The sequence below is a fragment of the Cucurbita pepo genome, chromosome LG12 (assembly GCF_002806865.2).
Source record: "Cucurbita pepo subsp. pepo cultivar mu-cu-16 chromosome LG12, ASM280686v2, whole genome shotgun sequence".
Classification (NCBI taxonomy): Eukaryota; Viridiplantae; Streptophyta; class Magnoliopsida; order Cucurbitales; family Cucurbitaceae; genus Cucurbita; species Cucurbita pepo.
Genome location: NC_036649.1, coordinates 1,894,163 through 1,912,529, shown reverse-complemented (window position 1 = coordinate 1,912,529; position 18,367 = coordinate 1,894,163). Strand labels below are relative to the sequence as shown.

The 18,367-nt window shown below is 36.6% G+C and overlaps 3 protein-coding genes across 3 annotated transcripts; 1 reads left to right on the top strand and 2 right to left on the bottom strand.

The window, feature by feature from the left end:
* Positions 1 to 1,609: 1,609 nt before the first annotated feature.
* On the bottom strand, positions 1,610 to 4,247 carry LOC111806499 (dynein light chain 1, cytoplasmic-like). The gene is made up of 3 exons (XM_023691842.1): positions 3,871 to 4,247; positions 3,649 to 3,754; positions 1,610 to 1,803 (listed from the first exon to the last, which is right to left on the bottom strand). Exons 1-3 carry the CDS (start codon positions 4,033 to 4,035, stop codon positions 1,721 to 1,723), a joined length of 354 nt encoding a protein of 117 aa, XP_023547610.1. The 5' UTR covers positions 4,036 to 4,247; the 3' UTR covers positions 1,610 to 1,720.
* A 2,184-nt stretch (positions 4,248 to 6,431) lies between these two features.
* On the top strand, positions 6,432 to 13,318 carry LOC111806496 (glyoxysomal fatty acid beta-oxidation multifunctional protein MFP-a-like). The gene is made up of 18 exons (XM_023691839.1): positions 6,432 to 6,746; positions 7,318 to 7,389; positions 7,477 to 7,542; positions 7,623 to 7,679; positions 7,777 to 7,844; positions 7,915 to 7,996; positions 8,398 to 8,453; positions 8,587 to 8,889; positions 8,986 to 9,072; positions 9,226 to 9,400; positions 9,485 to 9,606; positions 9,678 to 9,841; positions 9,923 to 10,177; positions 10,264 to 10,385; positions 10,921 to 11,042; positions 11,199 to 11,347; positions 11,698 to 11,836; positions 13,089 to 13,318. Exons 1-18 carry the CDS (start codon positions 6,644 to 6,646, stop codon positions 13,122 to 13,124), a joined length of 2,178 nt encoding a protein of 725 aa, XP_023547607.1. The 5' UTR covers positions 6,432 to 6,643; the 3' UTR covers positions 13,125 to 13,318.
* A 2,221-nt stretch (positions 13,319 to 15,539) lies between these two features.
* On the bottom strand, positions 15,540 to 17,425 carry LOC111806498. Its single transcript, XM_023691841.1, has 2 exons — positions 15,909 to 17,425; positions 15,540 to 15,784 (listed from the first exon to the last, which is right to left on the bottom strand). The coding sequence occupies exon 1, from the start codon at positions 17,210 to 17,212 to the stop codon at positions 15,950 to 15,952; it is 1,263 nt and encodes a 420-aa protein (XP_023547609.1). The 5' UTR covers positions 17,213 to 17,425; the 3' UTR covers positions 15,540 to 15,784; positions 15,909 to 15,949.
* Between the last annotated feature and the right edge of the window lie 942 nt (positions 17,426 to 18,367).

The window sequence follows — 18,367 nt, the reverse complement described above, 5'->3', positions numbered from 1 at the left end:
GATCCAAAATGCAAATGCAAGCCCACTTAAATTGGCCCAAATTTCAAGAGTTTTTATGCGTTGTAGAGGATCGAACCCCTAATTTGTTGGTCGAGTGTGTATATTTTAATATATTTAGGCTTATAAGTTATATTTTACCTCCAAATGCAAAATATTTCTCTTCTATTTATTTTATTTATTTGTTTTTTTTTTTTTACTAATTATTATTCCAAAAGTGTGAATTTCACTTTATAGAATTCTTTAAGTAAAATCTAGGGTAATTCAATGAAATGTATTATGTAAGAATTTTAATTGTTTTTTTAACCGATTATTAATAGGTTGATTTGTAAATTCTACCTACATACCCGACGTTCTAATTTTTCAAATTTTCCGTTTTATCCGTTTTATCCTACTTTTACACTTTTTTAACTCAGATGGTTTGAGACCGGTCAAGCATCCCCGATGTAGGAATAGTGAAAGAAAGATAAGGGGAAAGAAACGGTATGGAGAAATTGATAGACTCATCAAACCCATGACCCAAAGATGATTGGTTCCAATCTTGTCCCTACCTAATCACTTGAAATGAATCTTTGTACAAGTGATACTTAGAGGGGACAAAATAATGTCTAATTCTGAGAAGGTAAAAAATGTTTGTAAATGTAACGCGTCCGCTAGAGGAAGGTTTCCATACCCTTATAAAGGGTGATTTGTTCTCCTCCCTAACCAATGTGGGAGGTCACAATCTACCCCCCTTCCGGGCCCAGCGTCCTCGCTGGCACTCGTTCCTTTATCCAATCGATGTGGGACTGCCCCCAAATCCACCCCCCTTTGGGGCCCAGCGTCTTTACTGGTACACCGCCTCGTGTCTACCCCCCTTCGGGGAACAGCGAGAAGGCCGGCACATCGTCCGGTGACTAGCTCTGATACCATTTGTAACGACCCAGATCCACCGCTAGCAGATATTGTCCTCTTTGGGCTTTCCCTTTCGGGCTTCCCCTCAAGGCTTTAAAACGTGTCTGCTAGGGGAAGGTTTTCATACCCTTATAAAGGGTGATTTGTTCTCCTCCCTAACCAATGTGGGACATCACAGTAAAAGCATATTTAACCGCAATTAGTTAAAAAAATAATGACTGCAACATACTGAACCCACAATCAACTTGGATATACGAAGTCTAGGCATAAACTAATTAACTTGGATGTACTTAAAAGAACATTGAAAAATGATATGTGATGACTTAACGACTAAGACAACTCTATTTGAAGTCGTAGGTACAAATTTTCACTTTCGCAAGTGACAGTAATATTCCAAAGAAATGGTTCGAATGAGGACGAACTAACAGAAGCGAGGGACCAAAGGCACACAAAAGATAATAATAATTCTACAATGCGGAGTGAAAATTTGAACATCTAGACCAAATTTGTAACAGGTCAGTTAAAAAATAATGTAGAAGAATTAGAACAGTGAAATACATCATTTTGAAACTCCTAATAATATAGAACTGCACCAAATGCAATCAACATGATTTTGAACGACCGAGTGCTTTGTTCACACAGGCGAACAAGCTGATTATGTCTAGAGCAAAAGGCTAGAGTGTATTAGGCAAAATCCACAGATAAGAAAGAAAAAATATGGTTGCAGAAGGGAAGATTGTCTTGTCCATAAGGATATCATCATTTGATTAAATAGCGATGATCATAATCAGTTAAACATATTCATTAATCTGCATAATATACATGTTTATCAACCAGATTTGAATAGTAAAACTGCTTTCTGATCCAGGTAGAAGTAAACAAAGTGGTTTGTCTCGTGGGTCACATATGAACCTGCCATAAAAACAACAGAAATTCAACATTAAGGATCATCGACCTAAAATTCTCAACTTATGTCACGTTATTCGTTTCGATTGCCACTACCCGTCGTTGGCTTTGGCTTTGCATCAACTTGATGTTAAGAATGTTTTTTTTTTCTCTCATAACGATAACAGAATAAATTTTGAAACCCTCAAATGACCAACTTATGTCACGTTATTCACCTTGACAGCCACAACTCATGATTGGTATTTGCATCAGCTTGATGGTAAAAATGCATTTCTTCACAAAGATAAAGGAATTTATATGGAGCAATTACGCGGTTTGGTTGCTGAAAGAGTGAATGGACAAGTCCATTGACATCTCAAATCCTTAGATATTGATAACATTGACATTGACCACTCGAGAGGTTGCAAGAAATCTTGTAATGGCCCGAGGACACCGCTAACAGATATTGTCCTTTATGGGTTTTCCCTTTCGAGCTTCCTCTCAAGGTTTTAAAACACATCCTTTAGAGAGAGGTTTCCACGCCTTTATAAGGGATGCTTCGTTCCCCTCTCCAACCGATGTGGGATCTCACAATCCACCCCCCTTGGGAACCCAGCATCCTCGCTGGCACACCGCCTGGTGTCTGGTTCTAATACTATTTGTAACGGCCCAATAGCATATATGGTCCTCTTTGGGCTTTCCCTTCCAGACTTCCTCTCAAGGTTTCAAAAACGCGTCCTCTAGGGAGAGGTTTCCACACCGTTATAAGGAATGCTTTGTTCCCCTCTCCAACCGATGTGGGATCTAACAAATATGAACAAATCCATTCTTTTCTCTTGTTGAATGATTTGGGATGTCTAATCTGTCTCCGGATCTGGATATGTTTTGGTTAGCAAGAACTAAAAGCAATTTGTAAGAACTTTCAAACCTTGGTCAAATTATGGACGTAAAAAGGGACATAAATGTGCTGGACGAACTTGACTAATGTTATGGATGACAGATTAGACTCTCTCACTCCCTGGGCAAGGAAGGAGCACTTTCCCATTAGGCTGCGTGACCTTCATTGAATAGGTTGCCAACTCAAAAACGAAAACAAAAACTCTTACAGAAACGTTAGTCGAACCTACCGTAGGAGTCAGCTCAAAGGATTAAGAGGTTCTTATGTTCAGGAGGAAGAGTTTCTAACTTCTAGAAGCCGGAAGGGACAATGGTATCAGTTTCTTTTTTGAGGTAACTTTTGGTTCACCTATTTACATCTTTACTAATCTAACTTTCCAACATGAAAAAATGGTTCTATGAGGTCACCATAATGTGGCTATTCGTAATAACGGTTGGATGTGGATTCAAAATTCAGCACGCCCCTAATAACCACTTTTATAGATTTGAGTTACTTCACCCTCATACATCCAACTTATTAAAATCGTAAGCCACACCGTGGTGGCCTTGTCGCACTCTCATAACACTAAATTAGTCCAGGGTGATTTTGAGTTCAAATTTCATGAAAAACTAAAATCAGACGTTAGAAGGAAACGGAATGTGAAAGTTTGAGAAGAAAAACTTTTATGTTCCCTGTAAAAGTTACACTTTACAAATCTAAATCAGCTCAATTAAATGAAATCTTGTGGAAGGACTTCTTGTTGATCAAATGCAGGTGAAAAATCGAACATTCACAATCTAGAAATAGTAACTCCTTTTAGTACTCGACTAGTTTAACCAGATCAAACACTCATCATAAGCAACCTACAAGCATAGATCTATTCCATTCACAATGCAAACCTTCGCCACCAAACTTGAAGCCAGAAGGCATACTATCAATCAGCAAAAACACAAAAATTTGAGTTGAAATTTTAGAGGAAGAGAGAGATCCGTTACCAAAATTACGGCCAACAATGCAGTGCCAGGTCGGTCCATGCCTCTTATCGAACTCTTTCTTAATATACTCTGCTACATCCTTCTCTACACTATGCTTTTCAAATGCCTGAAACCAAAATCCCCAAGAGAAACGAGGATCGTGAGAAAGAACAACAGTAGAAACACAAAACTCGAAGTAAAAATAAGAAAAAGAAAATTAGCGATCGAGAAAAGAGAGCTGACAGCTATGGCAACATCGATGGCCTCCTTCTGCACATCACCAAACATATCGGCACTCTTTATAACGATTTTCTTGCCAGTCGTCGCCACGGCCAGCGGTTTCCGATCCTCCGACACAGATTTCACCATTAGATTCCCTTGAATGCTTCTCTTAGCATCGTTACTCATTTTCAGCTTCTTCTTCTACTTCTTCTCTGATCTTCTGTGCCGATTCGGTAGCGAGAAGAGGAACCTTTTTGCAATCTCTGCAACTTTTTCGTTTCAAGAAATTTGGAATTACTTCATCATTTGACTGGAAATTGTAAGAAAAACTCGTGAATTCTCAGAATCTGAGAGGATAAAAGATTTGACTCTTTCTTGAATTTATTGCGGCTTTTGCAATCTGGTCTTTAATGGAGCCGTCGGTGAAATTTGTCTCCGGTACAGCTGGCAAAACGTCGTCGTTTAGTGCTTCCGAAGAGCTAATTCAGCTGTAGAACGAAAAGTGGTACTGCTCAACTTACTGTATTGCCCTTTCCAACCACTCATTTTAATTTTTCGGTTAAAATAATAATTTACTTTCAATTATTCATTCACTTTTTTTTCATCTCTAAATCAATTAATAATGAATAAAGTAACTCATTTATTTTTAATAATAGTTTTTTTTTTATCTTTTCGATTTAAATTACTTAATAATTGACGATCCACGATGTCTAAACCAAATCCTAGGTAAACGAGAGGATCAAGAACCCACCTTAACCCGTCCCTCGAGGAGATAGGTTCGAAAGGAAGAAGGAGGGCTAATCGGATTCTCTGTAAAAGAGAGAACCGAGACCCATATGAACACACCTTAGCCTATCCCTCGGAGAGAGAGATCTAAATGGTTAATTGGAGCTAAAGAAGGAAAAAATTAGGTAGTTCGCTTAACAAACAAGGATGTCTTAACCAGATTCTCTCGAAAAGAGAGAACTGATACCCATCTGAACCCACCTTAGCCCATCCCTCGAGGAGAGGGATTCGAAGGGGGAAGGGTTAATTGGAGCTAGAGAAGAAAAAACGAGGTAGTTCGTTTAATGCTTTGACGTCCACAAAACCTTCGTCGAGACACTTGTAACAAATTTCCTTCGTTGATGTTGCTTCTTCACCATGCGAGGCCTGAAAAATAACACGAGCTAAGGTTGTATTACTCTCGCCTGACAAAGCAAACAATGTCGACATAAAAAATATAACTCATTATCTATAAAAAATACACGAGTCACTTCTCTTATTATCTCGTATTTTTTAGCTGAGACCTCTATATATATATATATATATTATAATTTTAATTTTAACAAATTTGAATACATTTTTTTTACTGAGAAAGAAAAAAAAATATTTATTATCGCCTCTATAAATTTTTAAAAAATATTTATATTTCTTATTTTCTAATGGGATAGTTATTATTACGATTTAACTAATTTCTATAAATTAACTCCTAACTAACAATAACTAAAACATAATAAATAGAAAGTAAATTAATAAAAATGATAATTTTACAATAAAAAAATAAATTTTATATAAAAATAAAAATTTATTATTTTTTGTTATCCATATTAATAATTCATGTTTCCGAATTCCAATACAATCTCTTCGCGACTTCCAAGAAACAAAAAAAGAAAATGTAAATATATAACAGCAGCCAATCAGAAAATGACAACAAGGCATATGGAAAAATAAAAAATTGTTTGTTTAATGATATCATCTGACAAATCAATGACGTGGCTGATCTGTACGCTTCTACCCTACGCTCTAAGCGAGCGTGAACACACGTTCCTAGTTTTTAAGAATTTCGAACAGATAATTAAAATTCAGAGTAATTTTTTAATTATAAATAATTTCATTTGCATTTGGTGTATTTATGAAATTTTAATTATTAATATAATAAGATAAATATATATTTTATAATAATTAAAAAAATTTGATAAACCTTTCTAATTCAACCTAATCCTACTTTATTTTTAAAATTATTATGAAAAATTAATAAAACGTTTGTGGTGGATAAATAAATTTTTTTTAAATAATTAAAAAAAAATTAACCTGACATTTTAACTCCAAATATATAGAATTGGTTTGAGTTGGGTTGTGAACTCTGTTCGAATTGTTTGAATGACCAGCTCAATCAACCCGATCTGAAAGATTTTTACAACTTAATTTAGTCTGTATCCACTGCTATTGATCATCGTCATCTTCTCGTCTTCTTGCAAAAAAAAAAATTAGGGGCTTCAATTTCTTATATTTTTTCAATGACTTTGAGTAGATCTGTAACGCACGATGATCTTCACCCATAAATTATATTTTAATTTTAATTAATTTTATTTGTTTTTAATACAAAAGTTGAAAAAGTGTGAAAATAAATGAACCTATTAATCATTTTTAAATTAAAAGTAGAAATATATATTAGATTATTTTAACATTTAATTTGAGATAAATGAGGAGCGTGTTTACACGCTCTGTTCAAACGCGTGTTGTTTATTTGAAGATTTGGGATCGTGGCGTAGGACAATCAATGCAGTTCTTAAACTTATTATTCATTGGTTCTTAAATTTACATATTCCATTTCGTAGTTTGAAAGTTTCGTTTCAAAAGGAACAAACGCCATTTCCATGATCGAAAGCTAAGCTAAGCTAAGCGCCTTTCTTCTGAATCTGAAATACGTGACAAAACTCCGTTGGTTCTCCCTCGAATTCTTCGTGTTTTGCTGCAGAAAAGAATATCCAATCTGTATTTTGGGAGACTGTATTGCTTTCTGTACTGAGAAATGGCTAGCAATGTTAAGGGAAGAACAACTTTGGAGGTTGGAGCTGATGGAGTCGCTCTTATCACGATCATTAATCCTCCAGTCAACTCACTTTCTTTTGATGGTATGATTTTCTGTTATTCATACTCGCCTTCTATGCGGTGTGATTTTACTCGATTCATCTATTTTGATCTCTAGTATGATCACTGTCTTCTTCTTGTGTTGAATTCGTTTTTGATAGATTTCGTGATTCCAACGTTTCTTCCATATCATTTTTTTTCAATGAATCACTTGAATTTACATAAATGAACGAAGAGCTGCGTATATTATGATTATCATCTTATTTCGATTTAAAACGGTTCAATCACATGACAAATTGGCAATGGCTGATTCGACAGAGCCGTAGGTTCAATAATTACAGTTATCTGTGTTACGAGTGTTGTTTTAATTGAGAATGGCTAATTTCTGTGCATGAATAACAATTGGAAAGAATTTGGGATTAGTTGTAAAAAACTGCGTTCGATTGCTACAATTATGAATTATACGACGACTTCACTTGCTTGAGATTTATGATTTGGGGACTTCGTATTAATTCTTGGGAAATTGTAGACTGACATCTGGCTCTTTGTTGTTCTTCTTCTTATTGATGTATTTATCTGTACTAAGAGCATTACTCATCTTTCTTTGTAATTTAGTATTATTCAGCTTGAAAGAGAGTTATGAACAGGCTTTGCAAAGAGAAGATGTGAAGGCAATTGTTGTTACAGGTTAGCGTGAAACAATTTTCATACGTCATTGAAAGGGAGTTATCAGAAATGTTAGAGATGTTCTAAGCCTTTACATCATTGGAGCAGGTGCCAGGGGAAAGTTCTCTGGTGGCTTTGATATAACAGCCTTCGGTGGACTGCAAGGTGGAAAGGGTGGGTTTAGATGTCTGTCTCCCATTGTCTCAGAATTTACTCTCAAAACTTTTGTTGACATCTTCTTAATGGATTTTTAGCGGTGGAACCACGGCCTGGCTACATTTCCGTGGATGTGATCACTGACATATTCGAAGGTATATTTCCACTCAGTTTGTTTAATTTACTCTCATCTTCCATTTTTCTTGGAGAGCGAGAGAGAAACAGTGTTTAATTGTTAGTTATGTTTTTCAGCTGCTAGAAAGCCAGCCGTTGCTGCAGTTGATGGACTTGCTTTGGGTGGAGGGTTAGAGGTGGCAATGGTATGTCTTGTTACATCTCTTAGACTCTTAAATTTTTGAAAAAAAATCGTTTATGATTTTGGGTTTTTAGGCATGCCATGCACGAGTTTCAACCAAAACTGCACAGTTTGGATTACCTGAACTTCAGCTTGGATTAATTCCTGGTTTTGGAGGTATGTCTGTGTCACTGTTTCTTGGTAGTTCTTTTTCTTGTTTTTATTTCTCGTAGTTGATTATCTAAGCCGTTGTCATGTATATGCACCCAAACGAACTTTACTTTAAGGTGTGGGCAGTTGTGATCTTATCAGTCTACCTAGTTGTACTTCACCTTGAAAAGGAAGGTTTAACAAATTACAGTTTGTGTTCTCAGTTGGATCCTTTTGATAGGATAGTACACAATGTTCTTCGTAATGTTTAGTGGATGAATAGAATAGATCCTTTAGTAACAACTTAATATTTGCATGAGCTGAAAAGAATTTGAATATTATATAATGAAAACAACAGGAGCCGACTGTTTTGAAACCTTCTACGATTTTCTTTTGCCCTTCTAATCTCAAGCTTCTATATTAATCAGGAACACAGCGACTTCCTCGTCTTGTTGGTCTTTCAAAGGCTTTAGAAATGATGCTGGTGAGATTAGTAGCTCATGCTTTGGATTTTTGACACCTTGCTGTAGAATAGCTTCATTAGCCATATACATATCTTCTGCTTATTTCTCTACCTGTCACTTTCAACGCGTCCATACTTGTTTATGCTTAAATAGACTTCCAAGCCAGTCAAAGGAGAAGAAGCTTTTTCTCTGGGACTTGTGGATGCTATAGTCCCTTCTGAAGAGTTGGTCAGCACTGCACGCAAATGGGCTCTGGATATCTCAGAGCGGAGGAAACCATGGATTATCAGTCTTCACAGGACCGATAAGTTAGAGGCTCTTGGTGATGCTAGAGAAATATTTAAATTTGCTAGAGCTCAGATACGGAAGCAGGCTCCAAATCTCAGACATCCACTAGTTTGCATTGATGTTGTTGAAACGGGTGTAGTCTCGGGTCCCCGTGCTGGACTTCTGAAGGTTTCTGTATTTCTAATGTTGTCATTTTCCATTTTCTATTGAAGAAAAGAGAAACCAAATTAACCTTCCTGAATTTCTTTTTGATGCTTATGGCAGGAGATTGAAGATTTTCAAGTACTTCTACATGCTGATACCAGTAAAAGCTTGATTCATATATTTTTTGCTCAGCGTGGAACAACAAAGGTTTGAGATGAAGATTTACTGAAAAATAAATGATCGGTTAAACTCATTTTTACTTCAGGATTTGAGAAAAAGACACAACCGTTGTTTATACGTTATGAGGTTAGACGTTTGTCTTAATTGTTCATATTGCTTCCTTTTTTTCAAATATAACAGGTACCTGGAGTTACTGATCTTGGGTTGACACCAAGACGTATTAGTAAAGTCGCTGTTGTTGGTGGAGGATTAATGGGATCTGGGATAGCTACAGCATTGATTCTTAGCAACTATCCTGTGATTCTTAAAGAAGTAAATGATAAATTTTTGGAGGCTGGTCTTGGTAGAGTCAGAGGTAAGCCAGGAATTTACTACTAATGATTGAATTTTTCAATATTCTTATTTGGTTTGTTTATGGCTTGCTATGTCAACATGTTAGCTAATCTACAAAGTCGAGTCCGCAAGGGGAAAATGACTTCAGAAAAATTTGAAAAAGCTATTTCCCTACTCAAGGGCGTCCTTGACTATGAAAGTTTCAAAGATGTGGATATGGTGATTGAGGTAATTCCCATGTCTTCTTCACGCACAAAAAGTATCAATCATTAATGTCAATTTGGTTGTGCTTGTAACAGGCTGTTATAGAGAACATCTCTCTGAAGCAACAGATTTTGGTTGATCTTGAGAAATATTGCCCTCCACATTGCATACTTGCTTCCAATACTTCCACAATAGATTTAGAGCTGATTGGAGAAAGAACACATTCTCACGATAGAATTGTCGGAGCTCATTTTTTCAGGTTTGCAAATTCATACCTCTCTACCATTCATGATTGTCTTGGCTTAGCCAGTTAGCCATTGAGTTTATGCTTCTGATGCAGTCCAGCACACGTTATGCCACTATTGGAAGTTGTTCGTACTAAAAGGACAGCTCCACAAGTAATTGTTGATTTGGTAGATGTTGGAAAAAAGATAAAGAAAACGCCTGTTGTTGTTGGCAATTGCACTGGTTTTGCTGTCAATAGGATGTTTTTCCCATATACTCAAGCTGCATTGTTACTTGTAGAACATGGAGTAGATCCATATCAGATCGACAGGGCAATTTCTAAGTTTGGAATGCCAATGGGCCCCTTCAGGTTTATAATACATAAAAGAATTTTGTGGTTCAACTCCATGCTTTTTCATTGTCTACCTTCAACTAACTTTGGTTCTTTTCCTTTAGATTGATTGATCTTGTTGGTTTTGGTGTGGCTATAGCAACCGGTGGTCAGTTTGTTCAGAATTTTCCTGATAGAACCTTCAAATCTATGATAATTCCTCTTATGCAAGAGGATAAGAGAGCAGGTAGGGTTACACCCCCTTAAACTTTGACGCTTGCATCTAAGATTCGCTCGCATGACACGTTAAAGTATCATCACTAGCCCAATAAATTATGAGCTAATTATCTATGTATTTTAGGAAAATGATTTAGGTACTTTAAGAATAAAGATACCTAATTATTTTAGAAAAATTATTTAGGTATTTTAGGAATAAATTGTTTAGATTCTGCTATAAATACTCCTCCACCCTATCAATTTTTTTATTAGTTTCTACAGAGTCTCTTGTAATCTCTTCTCGATTGATGTTCATAAAGAGTGCGAATGTTTCCCATAAAGAATTGTGTTGAACTTTGTACTTCCCAAAGATATTTTATTAATGATTCTGTTAGGTATCTTCATTTAACGGGAAGTATAGCAAGGTTGCCAAAAGCAGCCTACCATTACTGCTCAGTCTATTCGAGAGGGCTGACTAACGTTAATGATTGGGGTCTTATGGAATCATGTTCCATTAGACATGGACACTTCATTAAAAAGTAACTTGGTCATGGTATAAATTTCAGGTGAAACAACTCAGAAAGGTTTTTATGTCTATGACAAGAACCGCAAGTCCAAGCCAGATCCGGAGTTAAAGAAGTATATTGAAAAGGCCAGGAGCATGTCTGGCATTTCTGTAGACCCTAAGGTCTCGCTCTCTCTCTTTCTCTGTTTGTGTGTAGTTTGCTTGATATACATACCAAAATTACACCTGAAAAGTGTTTACTTCAGCCATTAGAAAGCTCTATGTAACGATTTAATGTTGAACTCTTGCACATCCTTTTGTGTGATCGTATGAGTGCAGCTGGCAAAGTTATCAGAGAAGGACATCATCGAGATGATATTCTTCCCTGTGGTGAATGAAGCGTGCCGTGTACTCGCCGAAGGTATAGCAGTGAAAGCAGCCGACTTGGACATTGCTGGTGTAATGGGCATGGGTTTTCCACCTTATAGGTTGGTTTCATTTAGTTCCGAGTTATAATTTAACATATATATTATATTTGATCGTTTATTATAGGCAAATATATAGATATTTGACTTCTACTGCGATTTACCATGGTATAATATTGGACCTTTTATTATAGTCAAATATATAGATATTTGACTTTTATTACGATTTACCATAGTATAATATTGGACTTTTTATTATAGACAAATATCTTAAATTTATTATTGTTCTTTCCATTTATTATTGTTTCTATATATTTTGTAATTTATTTGATTATTATAATTATTAAATTAGTTGAGCAGATATTCTCAAGTTAATTTAATAGACCTTAATGAATTACTATTGGTGATCACAGGGGAGGAGTGATGTTTTGGGCTGATTCTCTTGGATCAAAATACATCTATTCAAGATTGGAGGAATGGTCAAAACTGTATGGTGGATTCTTTAAGCCTTGTGCTTACTTGGCTGAAAGAGCTGCTCAGGGCGCAACCTTGGTGAGTTATCTTAACCACTACTCAGCCCTAAATGACATATCTTTTATACTCTAACACGACGAATCTATGAATGGAAATAATGACAATTATACAAAAGTTATGAAAAATGAAAAAAAAAAAAAAAAAATTAGTGAAAGAAAGTGTTTAAACATAGATTGGTAAGAGAGATTGTTTGCATTGTGAGATGGTGTAGAAAGAGAGCAGTTGGTGAGAAATTACATAGAGAAGCTAGTGAGTGTGTAGAGAGAAGGTAGTAAAAGAATGTGTGAAGAGATACTTATTAGAGTTTTTCGTTTTTTTTTTTTGGACGATGAGTGGAGATATGGAAATTTGAACTAGTCCAAGTCTACTGCCAGTAGATACTATCTTTTTTGGACTTTCCTTTCGAGCTTCTCCTCAAGATTTTTAAAACGCGTCTGCTAGGGAGAGATTTCCACACCCTTATAAAGAATGTTTCGTTCTCCTCTCCAACCAATCCTTTTTAGACTTTTCTTTTGAGCTTCCCCTTAAGGTTTTTAAAATGCATCTGCTAAGGAGAAGGTTTCCACCCAAAGAATCATTCATTCTCCCCTCTAACTGATGTGGGATCTCACAACCCACCTCCTTCCGAGGTTCGGTGCTTAGTTCTCTTTTCTAACCGATATAGGATCTCTCGATCGATCTCAATAGAGGTAATATATGTCAATTATCGTTGAGTTATGCTCACTTTAACGAAAGAAGATAAGTTATTGGGTAGTAATTAGGAAAAATAAGTGAGTTAGATTTATGGATCAAGAACAGCGTAAGCTCAAGCGATTAACACGTCAATCAATTACTTCTTTACCAAACACCCAACTCAAAAGTGCTTCTAGATTGAAGTTAACCATCAACATTTAACTAATTAAAAATACAATTTTATCAATTAAAAACACTCTCAACTAACCATGCCAACTATTTAATCAAATATCGATTATTACTTGATCAGTTAAAACTCTACTTGTACATGGAACTAATCACTCCTTTAGAAGGAAAAGGGTCCTCAAATATATTTGATAAACACGAACCTCCTTTTATGTTCATGTGCATTGACATATGTTATAGGGTATAGTACCAAATATCAATGGCAGTTCTCACGATAGCATATAAGACAATTGAAAAATTTATTATTTACATTTTTCTTAGTGGGTAGACTACTAATCTTTTGATTAAGAGCATGGGTCATAACTGGTTGAATTATATTGAAGTTGACTATTTGTTGTATCACATTTTGCAGAGTTCTCCTTCGAGTGTCTCAAAATCTCGTTTATAAGAAGATTTATCGAACGAAAAAACTTGGAATAAAATCATAAAGATGCCCAATAGTACTTGCTTTGGGTTTATGCATTGTGTATGTGAGGAACTCATAATTAAGGGGCCCTTAGAATGATATGACAAACAGGTATGAATCAAACTTCTACGTATCAATAATAATCAATTAAAAAGAAAACAGAAATTTATGTTTTTTGTCTTTGGATTCTTTTGAAAGTTCTTCATTTGTCTTGATGTCTTGGATGCGCATGTTAGCACGTCTTAATTTCTTTTTTTTTTCCTTATTTTTTGTTTCCTTTTTTGGGGCAGAAAGTTGTGGTCCTCTCTTATTAGATGTTTTTTAATTTGAATTTTAAAGGTCCTGATGGTTTTATTTTTAAAAATTGTCCGTGTTGGCCTATTTCATTAGTTTGTTTTTATCCAGTTTGATAAAAATAGTTTTCCCCCCATTTTTGGACGCAAGTTTGTAAATAGTTATTTTTTTTTATTATTATTTGCATTATTAGTGGTACGAACCAAGATAAATGTTACAATTTCAAAGTAAATTTTGTTAGACGAATATGACTTTCTACAATAGTATGATATTGTTCACTCTCTACAATAGTGTGATATTGTCTGCTTTGAACATGAGCTCTCATGGTTTTGCTTTGAGCTTCTCTAAAAGGTCTCATAACAATAGAGAGACATAAGCTCTCGTGGTTTTGCTTTAGGTTTCTCCAAAAGGCCTCGTAACAAAGGAGAGGCATAAGCACTCATGGCTTTGCTTTAGGCTTCTCCAAAAAGCCTCCTAACAATGGAGAGGCATAAGCTTCATGGCTTTGCTTCAAATTTTTCCAAAAGGCCTCTAACAATGGAGAGGTATAAGTTCTCATGAGTTTGTTTTGAGTTTTCTCAAAATGACTCATACATGGAGAGCATAAGCTTTCATGGCTTTCCTAAAAGGCCTCGTACCAATAGAAGGGCTTAAGCTCTCATGGCTTTACTTTTAAAAAAGAGTCATTCATGGCTTTGGTTTTGAAATTCCTCGAACAAATGGAGAGAATATTATTTAATTATAAGCTACATTAAAATTAGGTGGGACTGAGAAAAAATTACATAACTTGTCTGAATCAAGAATCAATTGGATTAAATCGAGATAGATTTGATTGAAGATCTCAAATTAAATTCAGGTAGGATCTATTATTATTATCATTATTTTGTTTGAAAAACAATAGAGTTAGCATATATATATATATAATAATGAAAAAGGTGAAAAAATAAAAGTAGAGCACACACACCCAAATGACAAATGAATGACATTCCCAACATTAAATTATGGAGTACACAATTCATATTTTTCACAGCAGCTTTGTTTAGTTTGTTTTCTTTCTCTCAACTCAGTCATGTCTCCATCCTCAACTCCTCTGATTGCAATAATAGCCCTACCCCCCTCCTCCCTTCCCCTTTCTGACATTTCCCCTTTTCCTTATTTGCTTTTCAGTCCCTCCACTTCNTTTCCACACCTTTATAAAGAATGCTTCATTCCCCTCTCCCACCGATATGAGATCTCACAATCCACCCCCTTCGGGGCCAGCGTCTTTCCTGATACTTGTTCCTCTCTCTAATCGATGTGAGATCTCACAATCTACCTCCTTTGGACCCTAACGTTCTCATTGGCACATTGCCTGGAGTCCACCCCCTTTCGGTACTCAGTGTCCTCGCTGACACACTGCTCGGTATCCATCCATTCCTTTTCTTTTTCCATGCAACCCTCCCCAATCCCCATAATTTCCCCACTTCGTACCCCTTTCTGACATTTCCCTTTTCCTTATTTGCTTTTCAGTCCCTCCACTTCTTTTCTATTTCCATGCAACCCCTCCCCCCTTCTGACATTTCCCTTTTAATTATTTGCTTTTCAGTCCCTCCACTTCTTTTCCATTTCCATGCAACCCCCCCAATCCCCATAATTTCCCACTTCTGCCCCTCTGTGAAATAAGTTGCTAGAGTCACAGCTAAGAGCTATCCTATATTCTGACCCCAACCCTGTAGCTCCGTATAAGAACCAGCTATCCTTCCATGTCTGTCACCTTCTCTTTTCGTCACAGTCATGCTAGAACTAGAGGGCATATTATTTAGCCCATGAATTTTGGCTAAATTACAAAACACTCCTTCATTTAAAAAAAAAAAATCTCAAATATCAATAATAATTTTGGAAAAAATTGGTGTTTTTTTTTATTTATAAACACGAATTTGTGACAAAATGGGTTATTATTTTTTTGGGGGGTTTGGTTTGTTTGGTTGTCTAATTATATTTGACTTCACAGTTAAAACTAGCTGTCTATTCCATTATCATGCACGTGCCCACATGTGATTATTTGGGGAAATTCTACTGTNAAAAAAAAAAAAAAAAAAAAAAAAAAAAAAAAAAAAAAAAAAAAAAAAAAACAGAAAACGTTACATTCAGAATTGACAAGTTACAAATTTGATATTACATAGACAAAATAGACAAAGCAAATTTCATTTTATGTTTTCATTCGATCCAAATTTTCATCCCTCTCTTTCATTTATCTTTTTAAGTTTGTACTGTGAGAAGTGGGGAAATCCACTGTGCTTTAATCTAAACGCACCTGGTTTTTGGTAAGGCGCCTTATGATTCCCGTGGATCTTCAGCCACTCATCAAACTGCATTGGAGAAAGTGATTAATTAATGGCACAGAATAATGGAAGTTGAAATCACTGTAGAAATGGGTGTTTTGATCGGAAAAAATGGCGATGTGATTTGATTTTGACTGACTGTTGTACTCACCGGAAAAAAAGAGTAACAGAGAAGCGGTGGATGTTTTCGTTTCAGCTTCTCACGGCTAACAATGATGGAATGGCGTTCAAATCCGGTGTTGGATTGTTTTCTGCTGCTTGTCTGATTATTGACCGTTTTCGATCCTTTGAATTTGATGGCTTGAAAGCTCTCATCGGACTTGCAAATGCCCACGCCCAGGTCCTGCTCCGGCCGCCGCTTACGATCGGCCCTGCTGCCGCTGCTCTTGCCGGAGTTGGTTTACGGCTGAGCTCGTGGGCGGAGGATGAAACGAAGTAGGAGGAGGAAGATGAAGAGGAGGAGGAAGAAGTCATCATGAATCCACTGAATAAACCGCCGCATTTTACTCTTTCTTTGATACAGTGGTGGTCGACTCCGGCGGCGTTGCGGTGGCTAGGGTTTCCAACGGTGGGGCCCTTCGACGACTTGCTTTCTCTCTGAGACTCGACTCGACGGAGCGTGCAGTCTCCGAAACCAGTAGAGATTCTCTCGAAAAAATCGCCGGAAAAGCTCCGGCTACCGCACCCGACGGATCTGGATCTCGAAACCTTCCGTTCAAACGACGTCGTATGGCTGTTAGGACTCTCGTCTTCCTCTAAAATGACGCCGTTTGCCGCCAGATTACCACCATTGCCCTTGTTGCTATTCTCCACTTCCCTCGCCGCAAGTGTTTTGGATGACGACGGCGCGTGGTGGTAGATAAATGACCAAAACCCCCCTCTCTTCCTAGGGCTAAAATCGCCGCCGCCGTCGTCGCCATCAACGGGAAACTGCCCTCTCCTCGGCGCCGTCGTAGACTTGCTCCTCTTGAAAACGACGTCGTTCATTCGATTACACTCAGCCCCAGCCGTAACCAATTTCTTCTTCTTCTTAGTCAACAAAAAAGGGATCCGGGCCCGCCTCGTATCATTATAGTGACAATCAACCCTATTAACTTTGAAATCAACACTTCTCGAAGCAGAGCCGCCTATCGAAATCGCATTCGACGGAGCACCACCACCACCGCCGCCGCCACCGCCACCTCCGCCGCCAACGACGGCAACAACATTACTCTCAGATCCAACCGACGGAGAAGAAGGAGAAGAAGACGAACCTCGAATAGGTAGCGGGAGAGAAGACGAAACCAGCTTTCCAAGCTTCTCTTGAAGACAGAAGGCGCAGATTCCACCAGGATTACTCCGGTAAGGATGATCCATACATTGCATTCCGTCAGCCATGTCGTCGTCGAGGCCAACGCCGACCTTGCCGCCGCCGCCTGCCGGAAGCGGAGCTTTGATGGCGTCGATCCTCATCATAGTTAGTGGAATAGAAGCAGATGTAACGTCTGAATGGGAAGTTGCAGAGAGTGGCAGAGAGGAATGGATGATGATGATGAAGAAGAAGAAGACAAATGAAAAATTTCAGACGGAGTAAAAGAAAAGTGAAAAATGCATTGAAGTAAGGGAGAAATGTGGGGATGAAACTGCAAACCAATTCGAGAGATTTCACGGTAGCACGTGGAATACTGACCCTTTTCACGATTTTTTTTTTCTTTTTTAATATTATATTTATTAATAATAAAATAATTTTTACAATTTAATGCGTCTTTTTTTTAAATTGATTTTAATATTAGACGACAATTAATGAAAACTAATTAAGTTAATTAATGCATAGGGTTAAAAGTAGACCTGAGTAGAAATTCAAGGGTAAAAATGTAAAATTGTAGAAGGGTAAAAATGTAAAATTGTAGAGTATACTTGACCGAATAAATTAAACTTAAATAAAAAATATAAGATTTATGAAAATTTAAACTCAAAATTTGGAATAAAACTATAATATTTTGAAATTTACTAAGTAAATACAAACTTAAAGATTACATAATATATATATATATAAATATATTATATAATTCATATGTTAAAATATATACCATACTCGAGAACTATTTTTTTTTTATTTTTTAAGGAAGAATTGTCATTTACATTTTATAAATGTTTTAAAACTATTTTAATAGTCCTTTTATTACGAGACTTCATTTGTAGCTTTTCGAGAACAGCCCATTTGAGATGTCAACTTCTCATTTCTACTGTTCTCAGTCACATTCGACTCGGACGTCATAGCTTCTTTCAATTCCCTTTACAAGTCCACAACGACATTTTCCGATTCCATTTTTTGCCTCCTCCATTTTGGCTTTATTACGAGTGATTATCTCAATCGTGTGTCGTAAATTCACTACATACTGTTGGACCTGATTTAGGTTTACATTGAGTGAGTCTCTCACATGCAAGCCAAATATGTTGAATTAGATTATCATTTTCTTCCGAAACATGTTCTCAATGGCAAACTTTGCACACAGTATTTACCTTTCCATCTCCAAATTGCTGACATCTTCATAAAGTGCTTATCAACCTCTCTTTAAATTTTTCAGATCCAAATTTCACGTTGGTTCAAATCCGACGCTCAGTTTTTGG